The 22,068-nt window shown below is 42.6% G+C and overlaps 1 protein-coding gene across 1 annotated transcript; it reads right to left on the bottom strand.

Annotated features, from left to right (window-relative positions):
* Window positions 1-549: 549 nt before the first annotated feature.
* On the bottom strand, window positions 550-21,266 carry LOC142075984 (lamin-B1-like). The gene is given in 12 exon segments (XM_075138226.1): window positions 550-672; window positions 2,024-2,137; window positions 2,906-3,025; window positions 3,460-3,564; window positions 5,681-5,906; window positions 6,832-7,052; window positions 8,235-8,360; window positions 9,829-9,999; window positions 11,014-11,139; window positions 12,001-12,157; window positions 20,891-21,158; window positions 21,161-21,266. Coding segments are annotated over 12 exon segments (1,767 nt in total). The 5' UTR covers window positions 21,252-21,266; the 3' UTR covers window positions 550-630.
* Window positions 21,267-22,068: the final 802 nt, after the last annotated feature.

Raw genomic sequence — 22,068 nt, 5'->3', positions numbered from 1 at the left:
TACCAGTAAGGAGTTTTACTACATCCTTCAAACTCTGAGTTCTTACACGATAAGCTGGGCTACGTTCTTTTTTTGTGTGTTGTTTTTTTTGTTTTCATTTGGTTTTGTTGGTTGTTTTTTTTAAAGGTTTTTTTTTTAACAAAGCTGTTCTTTTCTATTAAAAAAGTTTTATAGCCTTGGTTGCGCTGTAGGAAAAAAGTCTACAGTATAAAAGAGTTCATAGTATCGAAAATGCCTTCCCCTTCCCCAACAGCACCTACATATAAAGAGGTCAACAGCAACTAGCTAGTCTAGAGTGGTGTAATCTAAGAAAAATTGATCCCCAAAACACAGTGGAATATTTCTATTCCAGCAAGTTTTCAATAAAAAGACTGGCATATAAATCTGAGAGACAGGGACATCTTTTTTCAAACAGTACATTGTCCAGAGTCAACAATTCACAACCTGCGAGAAAGTTACAGATACTTCTTTCACAAAACCACCTTTTCAGTGGCAAAAGAAATTAAGGCCATCAGACTTGCAGCTTAAAAATTCACATACAGGAAATACAAAAATACGTTGTGCTTCTGAGAAGGCTCTGTTCTGTGGGCAAGGATTGCCATCACTTGAGGAACCTGGCTGACTGGAAGTTTACATGATCACACAGTTTCTGTTAGATGTCCTTGGGCCTGCCTGTTACGAATAGAAAGAGTCAACTTTGAAAAAAAACCCAGCAGTAAAAGACTTAGCAACCTCAAAATAATATACTGCACATTTTTAATATATGGAATTATTAGCCTGGCATGGCCTAAGCAAGAGTCAGCATGCAAAGCTGTACAACCTGTTATCCCCTGTAAGTAAAAGAATGCTAGATACCCCTTCTTATGAGAGGTAATGGAGGACAGGTACCAGAAAAACAACTTAACTAATGATCATATTTGAATCTCAAGTCAAAAAGCATCACTGAGTTTAGACAGGTGGTGAATCCTGCAGGGAGCACACAGAAGTACCTTGAGAGTTTTTATCTAAAGAAATCTAATCTCTCTATAACATTTTTGTAAGTAAAGCTCTGCAAGTAAAGACACACACTTCAGCTGAACTACACCATCCCAGAAACCACAAAAACAAATGGATGCACTTCAGTACTTTTGCATAACTGCAATAAAAACCTGACTCTGTATTAAATGCCACAAAGTCACGATTCAGTTGTAAGCCAAAAACCATGACTGCCAAAAAAATACGATTTCCAACATTTTTCGTCTGTTTACGTATGCACACTTAATTCCTGTTCTACATTATCTTTTCTAACTGGCTTTAAGATATATACTAACTGAAATGTGGCAAAGTTTTAGCGAAGTAGCAAACCTGAACGTTGCATTACAGGAACTTACGTTCGTTACACTTCCTTCTTTTTTTTTTCTTTTTTTTTTTTTTTTTTTTTTTTAGAAGAGCTGGTCAAAACAGTAAGGTAACGGATAAGACTCAGAATGTGAACAATCAAGTATGTTCTCTCTCAGTATTTTCCCTTTTATTTCAAAACATTCTATATTGTCACTGCAAGTTCACACCTTTCCACTGCCTTCAGAGTTGCCATTCTTCAGAATGCAAGAGACATTTTCTCTGATAGTGTCTTCAAATCTCTCATTTCCTCTGCCAGAGAAAATGAGAGATTTAAGTTCTCAAAACTTTAGGTAAATTTAGGTGTACCTGCTTAAGCCAAACTTTATCATAAAACAATTGGCCTAGGGGAAATCTTATCAGGAGCAGAGTTCAAGGGGAAAAAAAAAAAAAAATCCCCAAATCTTTAAGCTTTAAAACCTTCTTTTAAGAAAAATCTACTTCTCTCCATCAAAGGAATATGTGAAATAGTATTTTTTACACTCGTCTTAATAACACAGCTTCATGCTTTCATTAAATTACTGATTGAACAAGACAAAAATTAAAGAACATCCACACCCAAAGAGGTATGATATTCTTCCAAAAATTCATGGCTTATATATCTGGTTTTTCAACCTAAATAACCTTGTTAACCAAAACAAGATACCTGCTGGCGGTAAAGGTCTTCTTCCTCCACAGCTTCAGCTGATTCTTCCTCAATTTCCTCCTCTTCCCCTTCACGTAGAGTTGTTTTAAAGACAGTGCTCCTCTGAGCAACCTCCTGCAACAGATTTTTATTTTTAAGACTTGACTCCTCTAAAGATCTGGTGCTAATCTACTTAGATTGGGAGTTCCAGCTGTTGGCAAAACTACTTGTACTGCTTCTGTCTGTATACTTTTAATGTGCTGCTGTGCATAAACAGCATTCGTAACATCTTAGTTCTAAATCTCTTAATGATTAAAAAGTCTTTCTAACAAGACACTCATCAAGTTCCTCCAAAATTTGCTTTTTAAATATTTAAATATATATAAAAATATATATATTAATATTTAAATATTGTCTTACAATTGCCAGATGTCCTAGCAACTGTCCTACCCAAAGTTTTAACTCCCACCTTACCAGAATTAATGCCTCACTGCTTAAAGTGAGTTTCACAGAAACATTCCCCACCCCCCATAAACACACATTTTTAAAGAAAACTGATTTAAGAGACAAATCACTGAAGAGTTTACTAAAACCTTTTCTTTTCAAAGCATATTCTAAGGCACTGCCCAATTCCTGGCATGAGGGCAGTGTCTGAACAAGTCATTCTTCTACTACTTATACTCAATATAGGGAAAAAATTTCATACGCTTCAATAGATTGCATTCCGAAATTGCAGTTAAGATAGACAGGGGTACAGTATGCTTGGCTGGAAAGCAAAAGGAGAAAGCTTTACTCAACACTCATGTGCATTCACATGTAAAGTCCTGACAAGGGTTCTGCCTGCATCTTTACAGGGAATGGCACCACAGAAAGACAAGTTTAAACACATCTGAGGTACTCTACCTCCCCCTGAGAATTTTTCAGTACAACTTTCACATCTTCACCAGTGCCCCAAGAATTCTGGTTCTTCCAGATGAGGTCAGTGGGAGGGCTAGCAGTTACTCCAGCATTTGCAGCCCAGACCTGTTAAAAGAAGTCACATGCGAGCATTATTTGCCAGTCTTACAAGTTTCCATGTTATTTATTGAGTTAATGTATTCCATTTAAGTGACACTGGTGAATCTCCTCCAGTTAGGAAAACACAAGTCTCTGCCTACCTACTTCCAAAGTTTCTTACAATAAAGCACCCCTACATTTTTTAATGCAGAGACTTGAGTATGAAAATGGGCCCGTTTACGGTCAAAATTATTGCTCCATACAGAAAGTAAGTTCCTGAAAAACGTGGCTCTGTCCAACTGCTTCTTAGCAATGGATACAACTAATGCCCAATACAAATATAGTGATTGTTTTCTGAACAAGTACGTCAAAAGGACACAACAAAACCCTTGCGTCTTATTGACACACACAAGTTGGCCAAAAGCCCATTTCAATTGAATAGCTGAAACTTGATAACTTACTGTCACAGTTTGGCCTGCCTTTAGTATATATCTTGAGGTATATCTGTAACTAGCAGAAGTGTCTCCTATCTTTCGGATCATCTCCCAGCCTCCCATAGGTTGATCCTAATAAAAAGGAGAAAAAAAATTTCCATCAGCAGTCATTTTCTGTAACATTTCTGTAACATTCCGTTACATTTTCTGTATAAATATTGAAATCCCCTTACAAATATACAATACATTTTTTGAAGCACAGAATGACAAGCAGACTTCTTAGAAAACAAAACATTCCTCAGTCAGTCATCTTAAAATGTGTTTCTACATATGCACACCTCCCACTACATACTCCTTTGCAAGACCTACATTATTTTTTCCTTTCAATCACTTTTTGCTTATCAACTACTTGAAAAGCACTAGCAAATCTAATAGAAAAACATATACAAGTCATCAATACAGAATGACTATTTCAAAGCAAGAGTAGATCTTTTTTAAATTCTCCCACCAACAGACAGTTTCCAAACATTAAACAGTTGCCACTGGAGTCTGACAACAGACAGTTAAGATCCTCTAAAATAAACAATCTTATTTATCTTAAGGGACACTGACATTCAGTAGGTCATTGCAACAAAATACATCATACTTAAAAAGGACTTTATATATTTTCTATTTATTTTTTTTATATATATATATACACACACACACACTCTCAAACACTTGTGAAAATTCCCCAAGTACAGCTTATTACACTGCACTACAGTTAGTTGCTCAGATCTAGACCCCTGTCAAAGTGCTATAACCATGAACCATCCATGGCTACTGGTAACAGAACTGATGGTCCTTCCATGGAACAATGCATGTGTAGTTAAATTAAATAAAAAACCCATGTGGTACACAAAGTGGGGGGGCGGCGGAGCACGGGAAATCCCATAAGCTTGAAAAACTCAAAAAGGAAAAAAACAGCAGGTCCTGACTCACTGGAAGTAGTCTTTGATTTGTCTGAATTTAGTCATCTAAACGCTTAGCTGTCTAGACCAAAACAGTTGTCAAGGTTTCTTCCATTCAGTAAATGAAGTCGGCACTCTCAGCCAACACCCCAAGCAGGTAATTAAGGTACATATGTATCACCATCTGGAGGAGTCTGTCCGTCTCTTCACTTATTAGAGGGGACTGAAACACTTGGAACCAGACCCATCTTTGTCATCTAAAACATCAAGATGAGCTGCCTTTTAGCGAAGGTATCTGATGACATTAGACAAAGCCTATGTGTCACTGAAAACAAAGAATGCAGCTAACTTCTACAGCCAGTTGAGGCACAAACAGCACAGGAGAAGGCAAGAATTACTTCTCTGAAATCAAGGCTGCAAAAAATTAGGTCTTGTAGTTCTGGTGTCCTAATGAGAAAACACTCAATTCTCTCTTCTCCCAGACACAGGATTTAAGAAATTATAGTCCCCAGTCTCCAACCCCTCCTGCGATGACTTGCAGAACTGTATTATAGCATAGGATTTTTTTTTCTTTAAGCAGAAATTACAAGTAATGTCGGGGGCAGGGGGCAGGGAGAGCAGGGCACAGGGGAAATGCACTGAATATAACAGTTAGCATCATTCTGAGGGCAACATAAGGAAAAGTTCTCATTATTACTCAAATGAAGTACCCTTTGATAAAGAGGTATGTGTGTTCCCCCCAGTACAAACTCCAACCTATTAATAGAATGAAATAATCTGAGTAGCCATCATAAAGGTGGCTTTGGCATGGGAATGAGGGCTCCTAAAAACTGTAGATGCAGCCAAGGAAGAACAAGGGACACGGGCAATTAATTAGACATCAGTATGTATTTCTTTTGGGGCTTTTTAAGGCAGAGGAAGTTCTTAAAAGGCTTCTAAAGGAGCCTAATGTCTGCTTGCACTATTTCCTATCAGTGACAGTGTTATCCATAAAGTTTTACACGGAGATCACTTGCAAGGCAGAACTCTGAAGACTGGTACAACACTTGGTGGGTGGGCAACCTAGCAATAAAGCAATTGCTATGGAAAGCATTACAAATCATTAGGAAGAAGTCATCATCAATCCAGAATACCGTATGAAAACTTATTTTGTGACACACTAGTTTTAGTGCCATCTCTTATGCAGCATGCTTTAGCTCTAGGGTCAACATGAAGCCTGAGGGCTGAAAGGGTGCTGAGGATGCCTTCTACCTCTAATCAGCCCATTGTAAAGTCATGATACATGTGCATTTTCAAACCTGTTCAGAGGTGTTCTTCAAGCGGATGAATTTTCCATCAACATCTATCTCCTCAATAGAGACATTTCCAGTGGCAGAAGCTGAGTGGGAAATGCTAACACTACTGCTGGCTTCAGATTCCTCCACATCAATCCTCTTCCTCTTCCCTCTGGTTGTACGCACACTACGGCTCGATGAAGCCCGTGAAACTGTCACTCGGGAAGATGGGCTTGGAGAAAGTTTCAACCTACATTGAAGAAAGGAAGAAACATGCACACATCCCACTTTGGTTTTCCTTTTTCCCACCTTTTTTTTTTTATAAACTTTCTTCCTCTCTCCTCTTCTTCCCATAGAATTATACAGCAAAAGGTACATACAGTAAACAAAGCATGTTACATGAAACAGTGAAGCCTTAGAAGAATCAAATAAAGTGTTGTCAAACAGCTGATTAATGCTTTTGGAGCATGGAATACTGATGGACAACTACATTAATATTACAAAGGCATCTCTATGCATTTGCTAAAGACTGCATTCCTGGGCAGAAAGAAAGAAAAAAAAACTCTTAGGGGAACTTAAGTCATTGGAGGAAATTTATGCAAGAACTCAATGGCACAAGAGCTGTTGCTGTTTCATCCCCACGCTTGAGAGGAGTCAGCCAGGACCACTGAGGTATCAAACTACTTTAAATGACAGCTGTGACTTATCAGGCAAAAATTCTCAGTACTGCTGAACTCTGGGGTCAGATGTGGGAAATGCAGCTAGCCAATAAGCTGGGCAATCATAACAGCTGTTACTTTATTAAAATTATTCCATACTTAAAGAAGTTTAGCTAACAATTAAATAACCCTGTAATTAACTCTGAAAAAGTATATTAACCATGGCACCAAACAGACCTACAAATGACAATTCATGACGTTCTCAGTGCTGACTTTTAACAGAAGAATGGTATTTGTTCTCTTGAGAGCTATTGGTCTGATACTCAAGCAGCTTGGTCTCATGCAGACTTAGAAGTAAGTGTGTCAGACAGGAGGGGGCAAAAACAAACAGTGCCTTGGAAACTGTAGTAAAGCACCTAATGAATGCATTCCCAGGAAGACCCGCCTTTTAATAGAGAATGAGACAAGTAAAGGAAGCACACAGACACCAGCATTTGCTGCTACATTCTTTCATACCTCTCCTCTTCACCCTCCAGCAATTTCCGGTATGCGCTGATTTCCATATCAAGTGCCAGTTTAACATCCAGAAGTTGTTCATAGTCACTCAGCTGCTCCTGCATCCGATTTCTTATCTCGGCCATTTCCTTCTCTTTCTCGGACAGTGTTCTGCGACAGTTTTCCCGTTCCTTGGCCAAGTTGTCCTCGAGCTCTTGCACTCTATCTTGCCATGCTCTAGACTAGAAAGCATTGAAAACACCAGCAGTGCAAAGGAAACCTCACCCACACCTCCATGCACTATTCAGGTGACATGGCATTCAAAACTTTAGGTTAAGCATCCTCCCCCACTTTCTGAATTCAAACTCGATCATATTCAACTTGCTGTTCTCCACCTCATCTCCTACGAACTGAGAAGATTCATACTAGTATCTGCCAAGTTATTTGGAAAATTATGAAATAACGTCCCCTGCATTTATATGCTTCACTTAAAATACACAGAATTTTGAAGTCCTACAAGAGCCTACTGTACAGCAGGAATACAATCCAAACTGTATTGCAGAAAGGATCAAAGCCAAATGTTACTAATATTTTACATTTTCAAAAAACCAAATGTTTTGTTGCGTCTTCAACTGATTAGTAAGTTACAAAAGCCCACTTCAGAACCAACTCCTAACATTTCTCATTTTCACTCTGGATTTTCCACTGCAGTGCACATGACGTTACTCCCGTCAAATAAGCTAGTACTGAACATACGGCTTGTCATAGGTTGTGTCATACTTCTTCGGCTGTGATCTATGTGCTCTGTGATCTGACTAAGTATAATTAGTTTCTGTTCAAGACCCGGCTCTACAAATGCTCAAGTACAGTAATTTGGTGTAGTTTCACAGTCTCATATATTTCATCCTCATCCTGGTAAAATCACTCTTTTTTTTGTGGGGGTTTTTTTTTTTTTTATTTTTTATTTTTTAAGAGTTCTAGATGCAAACTGGATCTAGGATGAAAAGAGACACCAAACAGACAGAGACTGCATATTCCAGCTCTGGCTTTGAATGTTGCTTTGTGGAATCCCACGCTAGGCTCTCCAGCTGCTACAGAACAGAACTAAATTGCTTAGAATGTCGAGAACTTTTAATACAGAGCTCTTGTCTAAAATTGTCCCATCTATCCGCAAAAGGTTCCGCGCAAGCCAGTTAACAGTACCCCCTTTCAAATACTCACTCTGCAGCAGGATACTGCACAAAAAACTCAACTTTGTCAAAAGGAGACATGAAGAAATTTGAAAAAGTACAGAACAGCAGAACAGAAGACAAATTCAAGTCATGATGCTGAACACACTTACAAGTTAAGGGAAAGAAAGTCCTTTAATATACATATCAACAACTGTAATTGGCAAGACTGAAGAGTCACAAAGAGCTTGCTACCTCTTTCTGAAGGCTGGCGATACGGGAAGACAGAGTATCAATTCGTATGCGACTTCCATTCAGTTCTTCTCTTACTGTGTTGGCTGCAGAACTGCTCATCTCAGAGGACAGTCTAGCATCCGCAAGCTGCAGTAGAGCAAGTGAGGACATCACTTTCAAAGCAACTTTTATTAAAAGAAAAAGGAGTCACTAAAGCCCACACGCAACACTAAGCCGCAAAGTTGCTCTCTGCAGCTCTCACACAACGAAACGCCTCCTTCTTTAGGGGTTGAATACGGTGGCTCAATTACCATGCTGGATCGCCCTACCTGAAATCACAATCCTCTCAATATTTATTCTAGGATTAAAAACTTACAAGTTTCCCTTGCAGACATCACTGAAGTTGGACTGCTAAATCCAGTTTTCATGCTGGCCAATGTTTAGCTTCATATATTTAATTACTGTAGCACTGGTTTTGAGTATGCTTATATAGAAGAAGCTAAATCAAAATTGCCATTTCTCTAAAACCAAGCAAACTTACGTTAATTTTCAGCCAACATAAGCAAATCGGTAATGTGCCTTCAGATTACAGTACCAGTGCCATGAGTTACTACTGCTTCATTCTATCACAATTTCGAGCTCAAATAATTTTATTTTTTTAATCCTTCCTGCTGAACCCTACCACATCCACTTGAGCAGCACCACAGACTTACTATTGAACTTGCAGTTGCAGACGAAATGGAATCTAAAAAACCTTTTTTAAATTAAAAGTCAAAAAATACAGAAACAGTACGCCTGAAGAGAGGGAACAAGAAAGCCTCAGTTATGAAAGCACGTTTAGACTCAGAAAAAAAAAGAAAAAAATATTTTGGGCTAGATCTTATTTTAAATCAGTTTTTCCAAGTCAGATCGAAGCCCTGAAGATAAGCAACTGCACACTCTTAGGACTGTAAAGACTGAAGTCTATGCCAATAAATTCAGTTTTCTGCTGCAACATCCCACCTGGTTTTTAAAAACATTAACTGCAGCAAGTACAGCCACAGAAACCAGGTTCAGTTGAGACACCAGGATCCCCTCCTGACAGAAATGCTGAATCACAGTAGAGGGAGGAAATTAGGAAGTATAACTGATCTCAGCTTAAGTATGCTTCCTCTCTACAAGAGTGAAAAGCAGAAATCATTGGGTGTGGTAAAACTTCCACGTGTTTTGTATGGGGTCAGAGGATTCAGGATGCTGTCTTCTCAGCAAGCCCTCTTACGAAATAAGTTTTGTACAAAATATGGGACACCTTATTGATCATCGAGACTATGTTACAGCTGACGGGTAATAACACATGAACTTTCCTTGAATTCATAGTAATCCCAGTCCTAATCCCTTTTTCCCCCGCAGATCACCTTGACACGGTGCTCCCTACTCTTATATTATTGCACTTCCTGAGGATTAAACTTGCTCCCAAAAATGAGACCTGAAAATGCAAATTCACATTCAAAAGCATGGTAATTTTAAACCAAGCTCCATAATAAAATCCTCTGAAATGCAAGTAATTAGGGTATCTTGACATTAAATAAAACAAAAATAAAGTACGTCAGACAACTGTATGAGAAGATTTTCTCACTTGGGCGTGGTAAGTCTGTTCAAGCTCTTCTTTGTACAGCTCCACTTGTGCATCATGCTGCTCTCCTATGTCACAAAGGGCTTGGGCCAGTTTATGTTCATATTCCATTTGACGCCCAGAATCAACCTCAGCTAAGCGAGTTTCATGTTTCCTTCTTGTTTCACTGATTTCCTACGAAAAACAGAAAAATAAAATAACATTCAGTAAATGAGACAAAACAAGTTTTAGAAGACTATCCGCTGAGCAGACAGCGATGCAGATTTTAGCCAGCCTTGTGGATCAGCGTTAGATTAGTTTGTCCGACATTGAAACTTTCAGTAGAAACACAGGAGCACTTCCCCAGTCTGATACCCATAGTACATTATTTTGCAATAGTCAGTCATTGAAATTAGAGCTAGGATACCGTCGGCATGTAAAGTCCCATTCCCTTCTGACAGTTGCCTGCACTTTCAACAAATGCACATCAGTATGATTGGATTTTAGAAATACATCCTCCCCTTCTTCAGGTTTCTTCTATGCTTGCACAAAATTAAATTTTATTTGTATGCTTGCCCCCGGTCTCTGGAAAAAAGGATTCCAACAACATGAACAAAGCTGAAAATACAACGAGCAAGCAAATGTGCACACAGAACAAAAGAGACTATGGTTACGTTCGTTACTGCTCTAAGGTTCCTCCTGGAAAACCTCAAGTACTACAAGTGAAAGGGAGAGGCAAGAAAAGGCTCTAAAAGACAAATATTCATCAACTTCTGTTCCCATTATTCAAAAGCATCCTATTAGAAAGCTCGGAAATTAAAAGCCAGTACAATTTCATTGCATCTGTTTGAGTGTCCCTCTCCACTTTATTTCCCATAAAGGGATTACGTGAGAAATTAACCCACTTCCTCATTACTGTGAAAAGACATGTACATTGCAATACCATGGGCAGAATTTAACACGAAACGACATGATACGTGAAGCTATTTTGTCACAAGAGCTCTGCGTTAACATAATTTTTGTGGGAAAAAAAGTTGGAAATCTTCCAGCTGGAATAAAGGTAAACCCTGCTCCGAGTGGGAGTTCAGACCAAATGACTTCCTGAGGTCCCTCCCAACCTAAGCTACTTTAGTATTCTAGAATGCCCCCCCTCCCCCAAGTTGTCTTCTCCCCTTTAAAAATGTGAATTCTTGAGACTAAAGCATTTACCTCCTCATACATAGTTTTACGGAATTCCAAGTCCTCAGTGGGACTCTGACAACGGTTTTCAAGATCCGCCTTCAGCAAGGTTTCATTTGCAAGCTGTTCCTTGGCAGCCGCTAAAGAAATCTCAAGCTTTAAAAAAAAAAAAAAGAAAGAAAAGAATCAACACAACACTGATTATGCAGCAGAACTCACAAGGACCTCAGCTACCTAGAAGTACAGCTAACTCCATGTTATGGTTGAACTTAACAATCAAATCCAGTATTTACACCACTAATGTCTTTTTCCACCCCTTTTGCAACCGCTTGCACAAGGGAGTTCTAGGTATTTCACACCGGTAACTAGCATTAAAATGCTACTTACCAATTTTCCTTACAAAACTTCAGTTTTTCTACATGGCAAATACCAGTTTCCCGGTCTCCTCAAGTCATCCTCTTGAGGTGCTGTTGCTTAAGATCACAAATCATGGGTTTCAAAGGGTTAACAAAACTAGCCCAAGACTTTTTTTCCCCCTCTTTGTTCTACCAGATGCCCAGAAGACGGAGAACCACAGGCAGAACTAAAAGGAGGGCAGAGAGAATCACAAACCCTTACTTGTCAGTTATTCATTATCTGTATTTGTGAAGTCAGTCTCGTCCCCCGAAACAGTTCTACAATTTGTCACGTTTATTTTGACTCTTGACCTGCTTTCTTCAACCTAAGTACCATCCCTTGCAATTTCAGAGTCTCCCATTTTAAAAGCACTCTATTCCACCATTCACATTATTAATAAACTGAACAGTACTGGACACAGACACCTACGCAATACTGCTTCCAACGTTGATAGGGATCCACAGGTTGTTCTAGTTGAGACTAGATGACAGGTTTGTATTTATTTTTTTGGCTACAAAGCTGCATTTTACAAGAATTACAGCTCTTACTATGGATGTATTATATATAAAAACACCTCATTTGCTGACAGAAGCTTGATGGTTGAGTATTTTTTCTTCTTACCTGTACAATTTGGTCTTTTAAATCCTCATTTTCCCCTTCCAGACTTTTCTTATCACCAAGGGCTGTGGCCAGTGCAGCTTCTTTAGAATTGAGGGCTGCTTCAAACTCTCGAAGTTTGACTTGGGCTCCATTAAGATCAGATTCCTTTTTTGCATAGCTGGAATAAATCAGAGAAAGTGGTAGGAAAGTCTACCCAAAGTAGATGCCCCCAAAGTAGACTGCTGACTAACAAAACAAGGTGCAATCTGAATCTTCAACTCACAAGACACCCAACAAAACCATTTTGTCTTGGCTTAAGTTACCCTAATTTAAATCAAATCCTTAGTTGGGCTTTCTCATCTGATATAACAATAGCTTAATATTTTGCTTGAGATGTAGAAATCTAAATGTAGGGGAAAGTCAGTGTCAAACAAGTCTGAGACATAGATACGGAAAGGCGAAACTGTGTGTTTAAAGGCACCTCTTGTTTTCTCTTTAGCCAGCCACTGGAAAAAGGTCCTACCTTCACCAGAATCTTAATAGGAAGAAATAAGTTCTCCCATCAGAAGGCTCTTTCCATAGGATGGAAACCAGTAAATTATCTTCATTGCCTTTTTTCCACGCAGGAACTTGGGCAGATCCACTGTCTGGGCTGCAAATACCCCATTTCCAATTAACAGACCAAATTCTCAATGAAAATTTATGTTCATTATCTATAAGCCAGTCCTCCACAAGCAGAAGCTATAGCATAGTGAACTGCTTTGCAGCACCCTTCTAATCATACATAATGGCAAAGTTCCATACATCTGAGGAAAGATACCCAAATCCTGTCTATACAATAGTCTGTGACATCACTGGAACTGCACTCCTGCAGAGGTACAGGTGCCTTTTTCCTTAGGAAAGCGAACACACAAGCTTTTCAAATTACCACTCAAATTAGTTCTCGTGTCTATGCAAGCAGTCAAACAGTTTCTATGGGTTTATTGCTGTCCTGGTTTTGGCTGGGATAGAGTTAATTTTCTTCCTAGTAGTTGGTATAGTGCTGTGTTTTGGATTTAGTAGGAGAACAATGTTGGTAACACGCTGATGTTTTACTTGTTGCTGAATAGTGTTTACATAGTCAAGGACTTTTCAGCTTCCCATGCTCTGCCAGGTGCACAAGAAGCTGGGAGGGAGCATAGTCAGGACAGCTGACCCAACTGACCAATGGGGTATTCCATACCATATGACGTCACGCTCAGTGTATAAAGCTGGGGGAAGAAGAAGGAAGGGGGGACGTTCAGAGTGATGACATTTGCCTTCCCAAGTAACCCTTATGTATGATGGAGCCCTGCTTTCCTGGAGGTGTTTCCAGGAACACCCGCCTGCTGATGGGAAGTAGTGAATTAATTCCTTGTTTTGCTTTGCTTGCGTGCAGCTTTTGCTTTACCTATTAAACTGTCTTTATCTCAACCCACGAGTTTCCTCACTTTTACCCTTCTGATTCTCTCCCCATCCCACTGCGGGGGAGTGAGTGAGCGGCTGTGTGGGGCTTAGTTGCCGGCTAGGGTTAAACCACGACAGTTCTCTAAAACAGCATATGCAAACAAAGTCGTCAAATGAGAAAAGTAAAGTAATGCCGCATAAACACAAACCCACACTCTTCAGCCTAAATTAATTATTCACAAATAACGCTACAACAAGCTACCATCAAAAACAGGGGAAAGGAAAACCATACTTAGGAATCAAAATGACTGTTGACCTTCAGATGGCACAAGCAGCTTTGTTTAAACGTGTAATACATGTTCTTCCACCTTGAAGTTGATTCTTCTTCCCTCTGGGATACCCACATTTCTCTAGTAAGCGCAGTAGCATGTAGAAGTTCTAGGTGTTTGTAATCAAACTATGAATATTTTACAGAAATGGACAGATTCAGGTTCAGTAAGACAACAGCTAGCACATTTGCAGAAGTGAAAAAAAATCAGAATTCACAACTCTAAACTGAGGAGACTGAAAATTGCATAAAGATTCATAAGAACAAGATTCAAAAGTGTTAAAGAATTAATTCACTACTTTTTAAATCACTGTGCTCCTTATTAGAAACAACAGCAATGCTTCTCAGCAAAATGAGACTAATGCAATTTTAAAAGGAGAGACTCTTAAATTTAAAAGATGCTTTTCCAAGATTACATGCAAGCATATGCAATTAACGTCGTGCTCAAGAGGTGTGTGCACAAAGGCTTGCAAAAAACATCTGTAGAAATAAAATTGTTTGGCTGTTTTAGCACTACAGCCACAAGATGGCAGGCTTTACGTAACAGATGCAGCACTAGCTAATCCCGCTCCTGTTGAGTAACACCACACTCACCGAAGCGGTAGGCTGCAAGAGCCTGCGACACAGGCAGACTCCTCTATACTCAACTATTGTTCTCCTTTCTGCTGCTCAACGCTATCCAGTCCCTCCGTGGCATTTTACATACCACCTCTTATGCCCAACAGTTCAGAGCAGTTAGGTCCACAGCTCAGACAAAAGCACAGAATTTAGGCTTTGGCCAGGTGGACTCCTACTTCCTAATACTTGCATTATTCACTGGAGGCCTCTGTCCTGTCCCTCCCCTTCCACCCAGGCCTGCAGGACCTTCAGCACACAAGAAAGCTGTACGGCAGAGGAGGAGAAAGAGGGAAGGAACGGTGTCTCTCTATGGCATATCTGTAATAAAAATCTCTCCACATCAGGCCTTTGTTGTTTGATCACTGCTGGAGAAAGCTTGATTTAAAACATGGAGAAACTGCTTCATGCAGGCTCTCTCACGAGACTTCATGCTGAAGCCAAGCCTATCAAGTTGGATCCCGAAACTAGAAAGTCGCACATACACAGGGCCATAGCGTGCCTCTCCCCATTCCGCCCCAAATTATCCTGGACCCCGAAACAGGAAGACTCCCCACATACTTTGGTTTTTTAATTTTTTACTGCAAATATCTCTACCAATTACAAACTGGTAGGCAGCTGAGAAGAGAGCTCTTGCAGTTGCGACAACAGAGAAAAAGATGTCTAGTATGGACTAGCAACAACAACATAATTAAAACCCAATACATTACCTATACCACTAAATTAGGAACTACCATTATTATCAGCCCAAAGTACCTTCCTTGCTTGTTTGCAACAAGATTGGCTGTGAAGCCATCCTATGATTTAATGCAACTGAAGTTACAGAAGGGAGAAAAAAGAATTAAAATTAAGCACTATTAGTTCTTAGCATTATGAGTTGTCTAACTATGAGACAGCTCATCCGAACACATTCGCAGAAAGAAAACAGAAACTGGAGCTCAACACTTCAAATGCTGAAAGCCAGATGAAGTCTCAGCAGTGTCATCCCAGCCCTAAAGGAATATGGGAAAGAAATGAAACAAGATCAAAAAAACCTCTGTGAATTATAAAAACAAACACCAAATTATACAACATATACTTCACCCTTACACCTAGTGATTTTTACCAGGAAGAACTTCAGCCTCTCGACAACAGCTAGCTTCTTCCTCCACAGGAAGCCAAAGCTACATCTCAAAACACCAAATAAAACCCAAACATCTTCCTGTTGTAGTGTTAGGAAATTAGCCAGAACTGTAGTCCTTTGTCCTGGTTTCGGCTGGGATAGAGTTAATTTTCTTCCTAGTAGCTGGTATAGTGCTGTGTTTTGGATTTAGTGTGAGAATAATGTTGATAACACACTGATGTTTTACTTGCTGCTGAGTAGTGTTTACGCTAATCAAGGACTTTTTAGCTTCCCAAGCTCTGCCAGGTGCACAAGAAGCTGAGAGGGAGCACAGCCAGGACAGCTGAGCCAAACTGGCCAATGGGGTATTCCATACTATATGATGTCATGCTCAGTATATAAGCTGTGGGAAGTTGGCCAGGGAGCAGTGACCGCTGCTCGGAAACTGGCTGGGCATCGGTCAGCGGGTGGTGAGCAACTGCACTGTGCATCACTCATTTTGTATATCCTCTCACCATTCTTCTTCTTATTATTTTCCCTTCCTTTTCTCTTCTACTAAACTGCCTTCATCTCAATCCACAAATTTTACTTTTCCTTCTATTCTTTCCCCCATCCCACTGGGCGGGGGGGAGGGGGTGAGGGTGTGTGTGAGCAGCTGTGTGGTGTTCGGCTGCCTGCCAGGTCAAACCAGGACAGTCCTTTTTGGTGACCAACCCACTTAGGGTCCCCCACCCCATGGTGGGGTCCCCCCCGCACCCCACTTGGGGAAGGGAAGGTGAAGAAAGGCATCTCCCCTGTAGACTGGCTCTCTGAAGGGAAGAGGTAAAAAGTGTAATTACTAATACTTTCTGAGAGATAGCAAGTAGTTTGGCCCACAAACAAAAAACAAAAGTAAACAAATAATTGCTGACTTGCATCTTCTTCAAAGCAGCAGCTTGTTTTTCTCTCTTTTGACTTCAAAGTGTGTGGATCTTCTTATCCATGGAGTTGTAATTTATTTTAAAATAGTGTAGAACTAGGATCTGCCCGAAAAAGAGCCAGTTCCCATTCATTTTCGTTGTACTTCAGAGAAAACTTGCACTTCAGAAATTTAACCCACAACATTTAACTCACATAAACACTACGGAATATAAAGAAGTCAGTCCCACTCCTACCTAGCATTACCAGCACAGGTCTCACTAACAGAGTTGCAGCCACATATACTTTAAAAACGGCTCAGCACACACCACAACAAGAATATTGCAAACTGTTTTCCCCAATGCACTTCAACCACTCAAGCAACCTGCCAGCAGTAAGCGTTCCAGAGCGCTACTCTCAGGAGTACAAATAACCCTGATAGCTGCAATACATCTGCCCAGCTCACCATTAAGCAAGCTAATTTCTCCTACCAGAGGCAGTCAAGCTGAGGCACAGATTTCTAAGCAAGTTAATTTGCTCAGCATTCCCAAAACTCAATAACCTGTAAAGCAGAGTAAATCAACCCAGACACAACTATAAGGTATTGTGGTTAAGTTGTGTCTCATTACCTGTACTAGCTCATTTAAAGCTAGTTCAAAGCTCTCAAACACAGATACCAAGGGGCAATCACTGCTTTGGTGACATTACCTGGACCACTTGGTTTGCAGTTCAGTAAAGTGGCCGAGTCACTGAATAGCTCACAGAGAGAGGCAGGCTCCCCCTTCACGCTCTTGCACAATCACTCTTCTTTCCTCAACCCCGAGGTTCACAAAATAACCTAGAATTTCCTGGAATCTCCTTAAATTTCTTGCTAACTTAGTAGAAAAGCCACACAGGAAAAAAGATAAAAATAATTTTCTACCAGTTTGAGAAGTTGAATTGGCCTTCTAGAGCCAGACAAACCACACACATAATGCAAGATAAGCAGGCAGACTGCTCCTTCCAGTCAGTAGCTACATCTCAGGCGTAATTTAAAGTTCTTTTGAAACTGCTCAAGTGCAGGATGCCACCACCCTACAGATGTTTCTCACCTCCCACACCCACCCACTCATTTCTGCCAGTACTTAAGAGTCAGCTCACAAAGCTAAGCATTACCAACATTAACCAAACCCTCCTTGAAAAACATTGGTTTTCAGCCAATTCATGACATAGCTACACAAGTGTTGTAATTCATGGTAATGCAGCCTATATTTACATCCATATAAAAGTATATGGTACTGCACATTGAGCTAGTTTTCCACTCCAGTTGTAGAGAAATATGAAAATCAAAAAACAAACTATAGTCATTAATGCTTTATGTTTTGTCTAGCTAGCAGTCAGTTTTCCATGCTTTTTGCCCTACAAAAGAGTAAGGTTATGTTTTGCAAGGAACTGATTTACAATAACCTAAGAAACATTTGTCTAAAGGCATTCAAGTTTTTGTATATACATCGACATGACAATAAGAGTAATTGGACAAGCTTGCCTCTCCTGTAAGTAAAAAATCTTGATAAAGAAAGAATAAGAAAAGTCCTACAGCACTTCTAAAGTAACTAGAAGCTTCAGTCTGATGCATTAATCAGGCAAGGGACTGAAAGATGATGACTGGAGTAAAACAAATGGATAAAGCACTTCAGACGAATGTTATACTAACTAGACAAAGCAGAATTGCACATGTGTCTGGGGAAACAAGACTGACATTTGCAAAAATATTCAAATAGCACAGGAAGGCCAGCTAGACCATGAATCATTTTGCCCAACTTCAGCCAACCAAGCAGTGAATCATCTATGCTCCCTCCACAGACCCAGGACATCTTGAGAGCAACTTCTACCACTTATCTCCATTGACTCTAAAGGGAACCAAATACCTAGCCACCACTAATCTGACTCTTATGATGTGGCTACCAGTATGCCTAAGCCAAGCAGTTTGCAGCTTAACAAACACCACAGTCCCAACTCAGCCTACTTCTCCCCTTTGCTCTCAGTCACCTCCTATATGCAAGTCCTGGTACTTCTCTAGTGACAGAAAACTAGCAGAAGTAAGCATCTTTCTGCCATTTTAATGATCTAAGTTAGCTAGCTGAACAACCAAGACAACAGTCAGAACCACAGGTAGGACAGTGATGGGAACACATGGCACTGTTTGCTTCTGCGGCAGCACACTGCTAGATTGGCTCAGCGGTGCATCCACCAGCAACCTTTCACAACCAAGGGTAGATGAGATTAATCTCACTCCGATGATCAGGATGCATATTTTGCAAAGAAGGGCAAAATAAAGTTTATTCTGCAAGAGTCTAACAATAGCACCAAACATGCCAGAAAATTCCCCGTTTTTTTTCAGGTGTCTCTGTTAGCCAAACTACGGTAGTTACTCTACTCATATTTAAACTACAGCCAGGGCATACACCACTCTGCACTTCAGCTTTCTGAAAGGGCAAGGAAAATCCTGGTAAGAGAACACACATTCTCATCATACCTTACCACCTGAGATCTTTATGATAACCAGTATAATATCACTTAACAGCTTTAAGAAAGAAGGCATCAGGGATTGTGCTCCAAATCAGGTGAAAAAAACCTTTGCTCTTCTTTAAGACTTTGTAAATAGAATTACAGATAAGCTTAGATATCCCCAAGATATCCATCTTAAAAATACCCACAGACAACTTAAGAAACTGCATGCCATAGTAAGGTCTGCCACCAAACAACAACAAATAGCCACATATAAGTTTATGTAGGACCTAGTAGCCTTAAATAGCATTAAGTGTTTGTTTTCCTAAACTATTCAGGCATTCTTGTCCTGAACTATATAATCTGTATTCTCTGCTGTACAGAGATGATCTGTTTGAGATGGGTATTGAGAGACTATCAAGCAGTAAGACTTCACTCTTCCTAAGAGGTCATACCCACAGCACAAGAGCAATTCCCTGCTCCCTTGCCCGCCCCTCCCGATCATCAGCTTTTTGCTAAATATCCCATCACAGGAAAATGCAAATAAGAACGTTCACACATGTGCCCGCATTATAGCCACAGAAAGGGAATTTACTATAGATTGCATCTTGAGCCCAATCCTCCACATACACTCTTCTGAGAAGCTGGCAGAAGATTGTATCTTCCTCCATAAAGTCACTAAGAGATGGAAATTCCTGGTTTGACTTTCAAGTCAAGTTATTTTGGTGCCTATCCGCAGCTACACCTTGCTTTCCCGGTCACTGTCAATAATGTCTTTGATGTAAGACCTTCATGGGGCACCAAGAAGTAACCACAACCACAAGACTCACTAATTAGAAGCTCATGGTTTGTTTTTTAAATAACAACTTAAGAGCCCAAAAGATATTGGAACTGTCTGCAGACACATGAAAACATCAGTATGCTGGTTCACACATGAAGCATCTTCTTCGTTATGAAAAATCAGGGCTGAGCGTATATTTAACTAAAAATCAAAATTAACAGGTTATACGATGGTAGAGCAGGATTAACAATTCTGCTCTTTTTTTTCTTCCCCAACCTTAATCCATTGACAAACTTTGAAATCCCAAGTCTAAAGTCAGAATGGCAAATGGGCCTAACTAGTGAAAAAAAGCCCAAACAGAAGATTCTCTTTTGCTAGTAGAAAACTGCAGCAACCACAGAAATCAAATTTAAGGTAAACGCAAACAAGGAAGCCAATAAACAAACAACTGAATCAAGTCAAATATGTAAGAAGCAAAACCTAGCAGCACAAATCAATTAATTGCAAGAGTGGAGATCTTGGCACCGTGCCATAAAGCTTGAACTCTTGAGGGTATCTGGTCACGAATCTATCTTTTCTAACATCTGAATACCCAGCAAAAGAAACAGAAATCATAGTTATTTCTTGGTTTAGGTAACACCTACCTGTTATTTACTCGTGTATTTTTGTATTACGAACTTAACATCTTTCGAAAAGGACATCTAGAAAGCCTAGACCCGCAACAGCCACTGCACAAACTGTCACCAGTCCGCGCTTTTCATCCTGAAGCAGCTTAAGCCTTACGGACAGAGTCATCCATCTGTACGGGGCGGGGGGGCGGCGAAGGCTCATCCTGACTCAAACCCCGGAGCCCTCCAATCTCACTGATGTGAGGGTGAACTCGGGCCAAGTTTCGAGGGTGCCGCCAACACCGCTTCAGCCGGAGGCCTTGCTCTCTGCACCGACTGGCACACGGCGGCGGCTCCCTGGCAGCCGGGCGCCAGCCACCGCCTTCCCCACGGGCGCAGCTGAGGGTGGCGCAGCGGCAGGCGCGGCGGCGCAGGGCGGCGCGCCGGGGGCCGGGGCCGGGCTCGCCGCGGGGGCCGGGCCGCCGCTTCCCGCCGGGGCGGGGCACCGCTGCCTCTCGCTCATTCATTCAGAGGGCAGGCGGCCGCCGCCGGGCAGGAATGGCCGCCACAGCGGGCACCACTCAGCCCGGCCGCCAGCTCCGGCCCACCCGTGCTCCCCATCCCCCTCCCCGTGCCCCTCCCCACCCCCCCCCCGTGCCCCCGCTCACCTGCCCAGCAGCTGCTCGTGCTCGGCGCGGATCTTGCCCAGCTCGATCTGCAGCTTGGCCCGCTCCCGCGCCGTGTCGTCCAGCGTCCGGCGGGCGTCGGCCAGCTCGGCCTCGTAGATCGCCTTCAGGCCGGTGACCTCGCGGCCGCGCACCTCCTCCCGCTCGGTGACCTGCAGCTGCAGGGCGCTGTTCTCCGTCTCCAGGCTCCGCACCTTGTCGATGTAGACGGCCAGGCGGTCGTTCAGCTCCCGCAGCTCCTCCTTCTCCCGCGGGACATGTGCGTGGGGCTCAGCGCGGCGGCGGCCGCGAAGCCCCGGCTCCGTGGCCCCAGCGGCGTAACGGCCGGCGTGGCGGCCGCCATGGCGGAGCGGCGGGAGGGACGCGCACGACCCACGGGGGGAAGCGGAGCGGGAAGGAGGGAGACCGGGCGAGGCGCCGCGGCAGTAACAGGAGAACCAAGCCGACACCGGCGGGGCGGGGGCCCAGCCGCGGGCGGGCGGGCGGGCGGGCGGGCAGCGAGCTTGCCGCCGCACCGGCGGGCTGCGCGCCGAGATCCAATATGGCCGGTGCCCGCCCAACCTCGCCAGCTCGCGCCCCCAACACTCCGCCGCGGCCCCCCACGTGACCGGCCGCCGGCCAATCGCGATGCGAGGCGGGCCGGGCGCCGCGCGCCGCCGTCGGCTGGAGACTAAATTCAAAACCCGCCACCGCCCGCAACTGTCAGCCGGCGCGCGAGGGAAGGAGGGAGGCCGCGCCCCGCCCCGCCCCTGCCCCCCGCGCGGTTGAGGCGCTGAGGCCGCCCGGGCGCAGCCGCCCCGTCCGTCGTTGCCGCCTCTGGTTCTGGACAAAGGGAGCCGGAACACGGCTCAGGGCGGGCGCCCTGACCGCCCCCTTCCGCGCCCAGTGGGTCCCCGCAGGGTGGGGGAGTCTCAGCCGTTGCGCTGTTCCCTCGGGCGACCCTCCACCGCCCCTCCAGTACGAGACGGGTTCGCCAGCGCCGCCGGCCTGCCCCCCCTTGCCCCCAAGGGCCGACGCCCCTCGCCCCACCGACCTCCCCGCCGGCCTGCCAGCGGCTGCTCGGCCCGGGAGAGATGCTCTCACTTGGCAGTGAAGCTTCTGCCTATGAGGAAACATGAGAAAACTTTGCTGCGCCAGACATTTCCTACCCCAAGTTTACT

This window comes from Calonectris borealis, chromosome Z (assembly GCF_964195595.1).
Source record: "Calonectris borealis chromosome Z, bCalBor7.hap1.2, whole genome shotgun sequence".
NCBI lineage: Eukaryota > Metazoa > Chordata > Aves > Procellariiformes > Procellariidae > Calonectris > Calonectris borealis.
The sequence above is the reverse complement of the archived record's forward strand: the minus strand, read 5'-3'. Positions and strand labels throughout refer to the sequence as shown.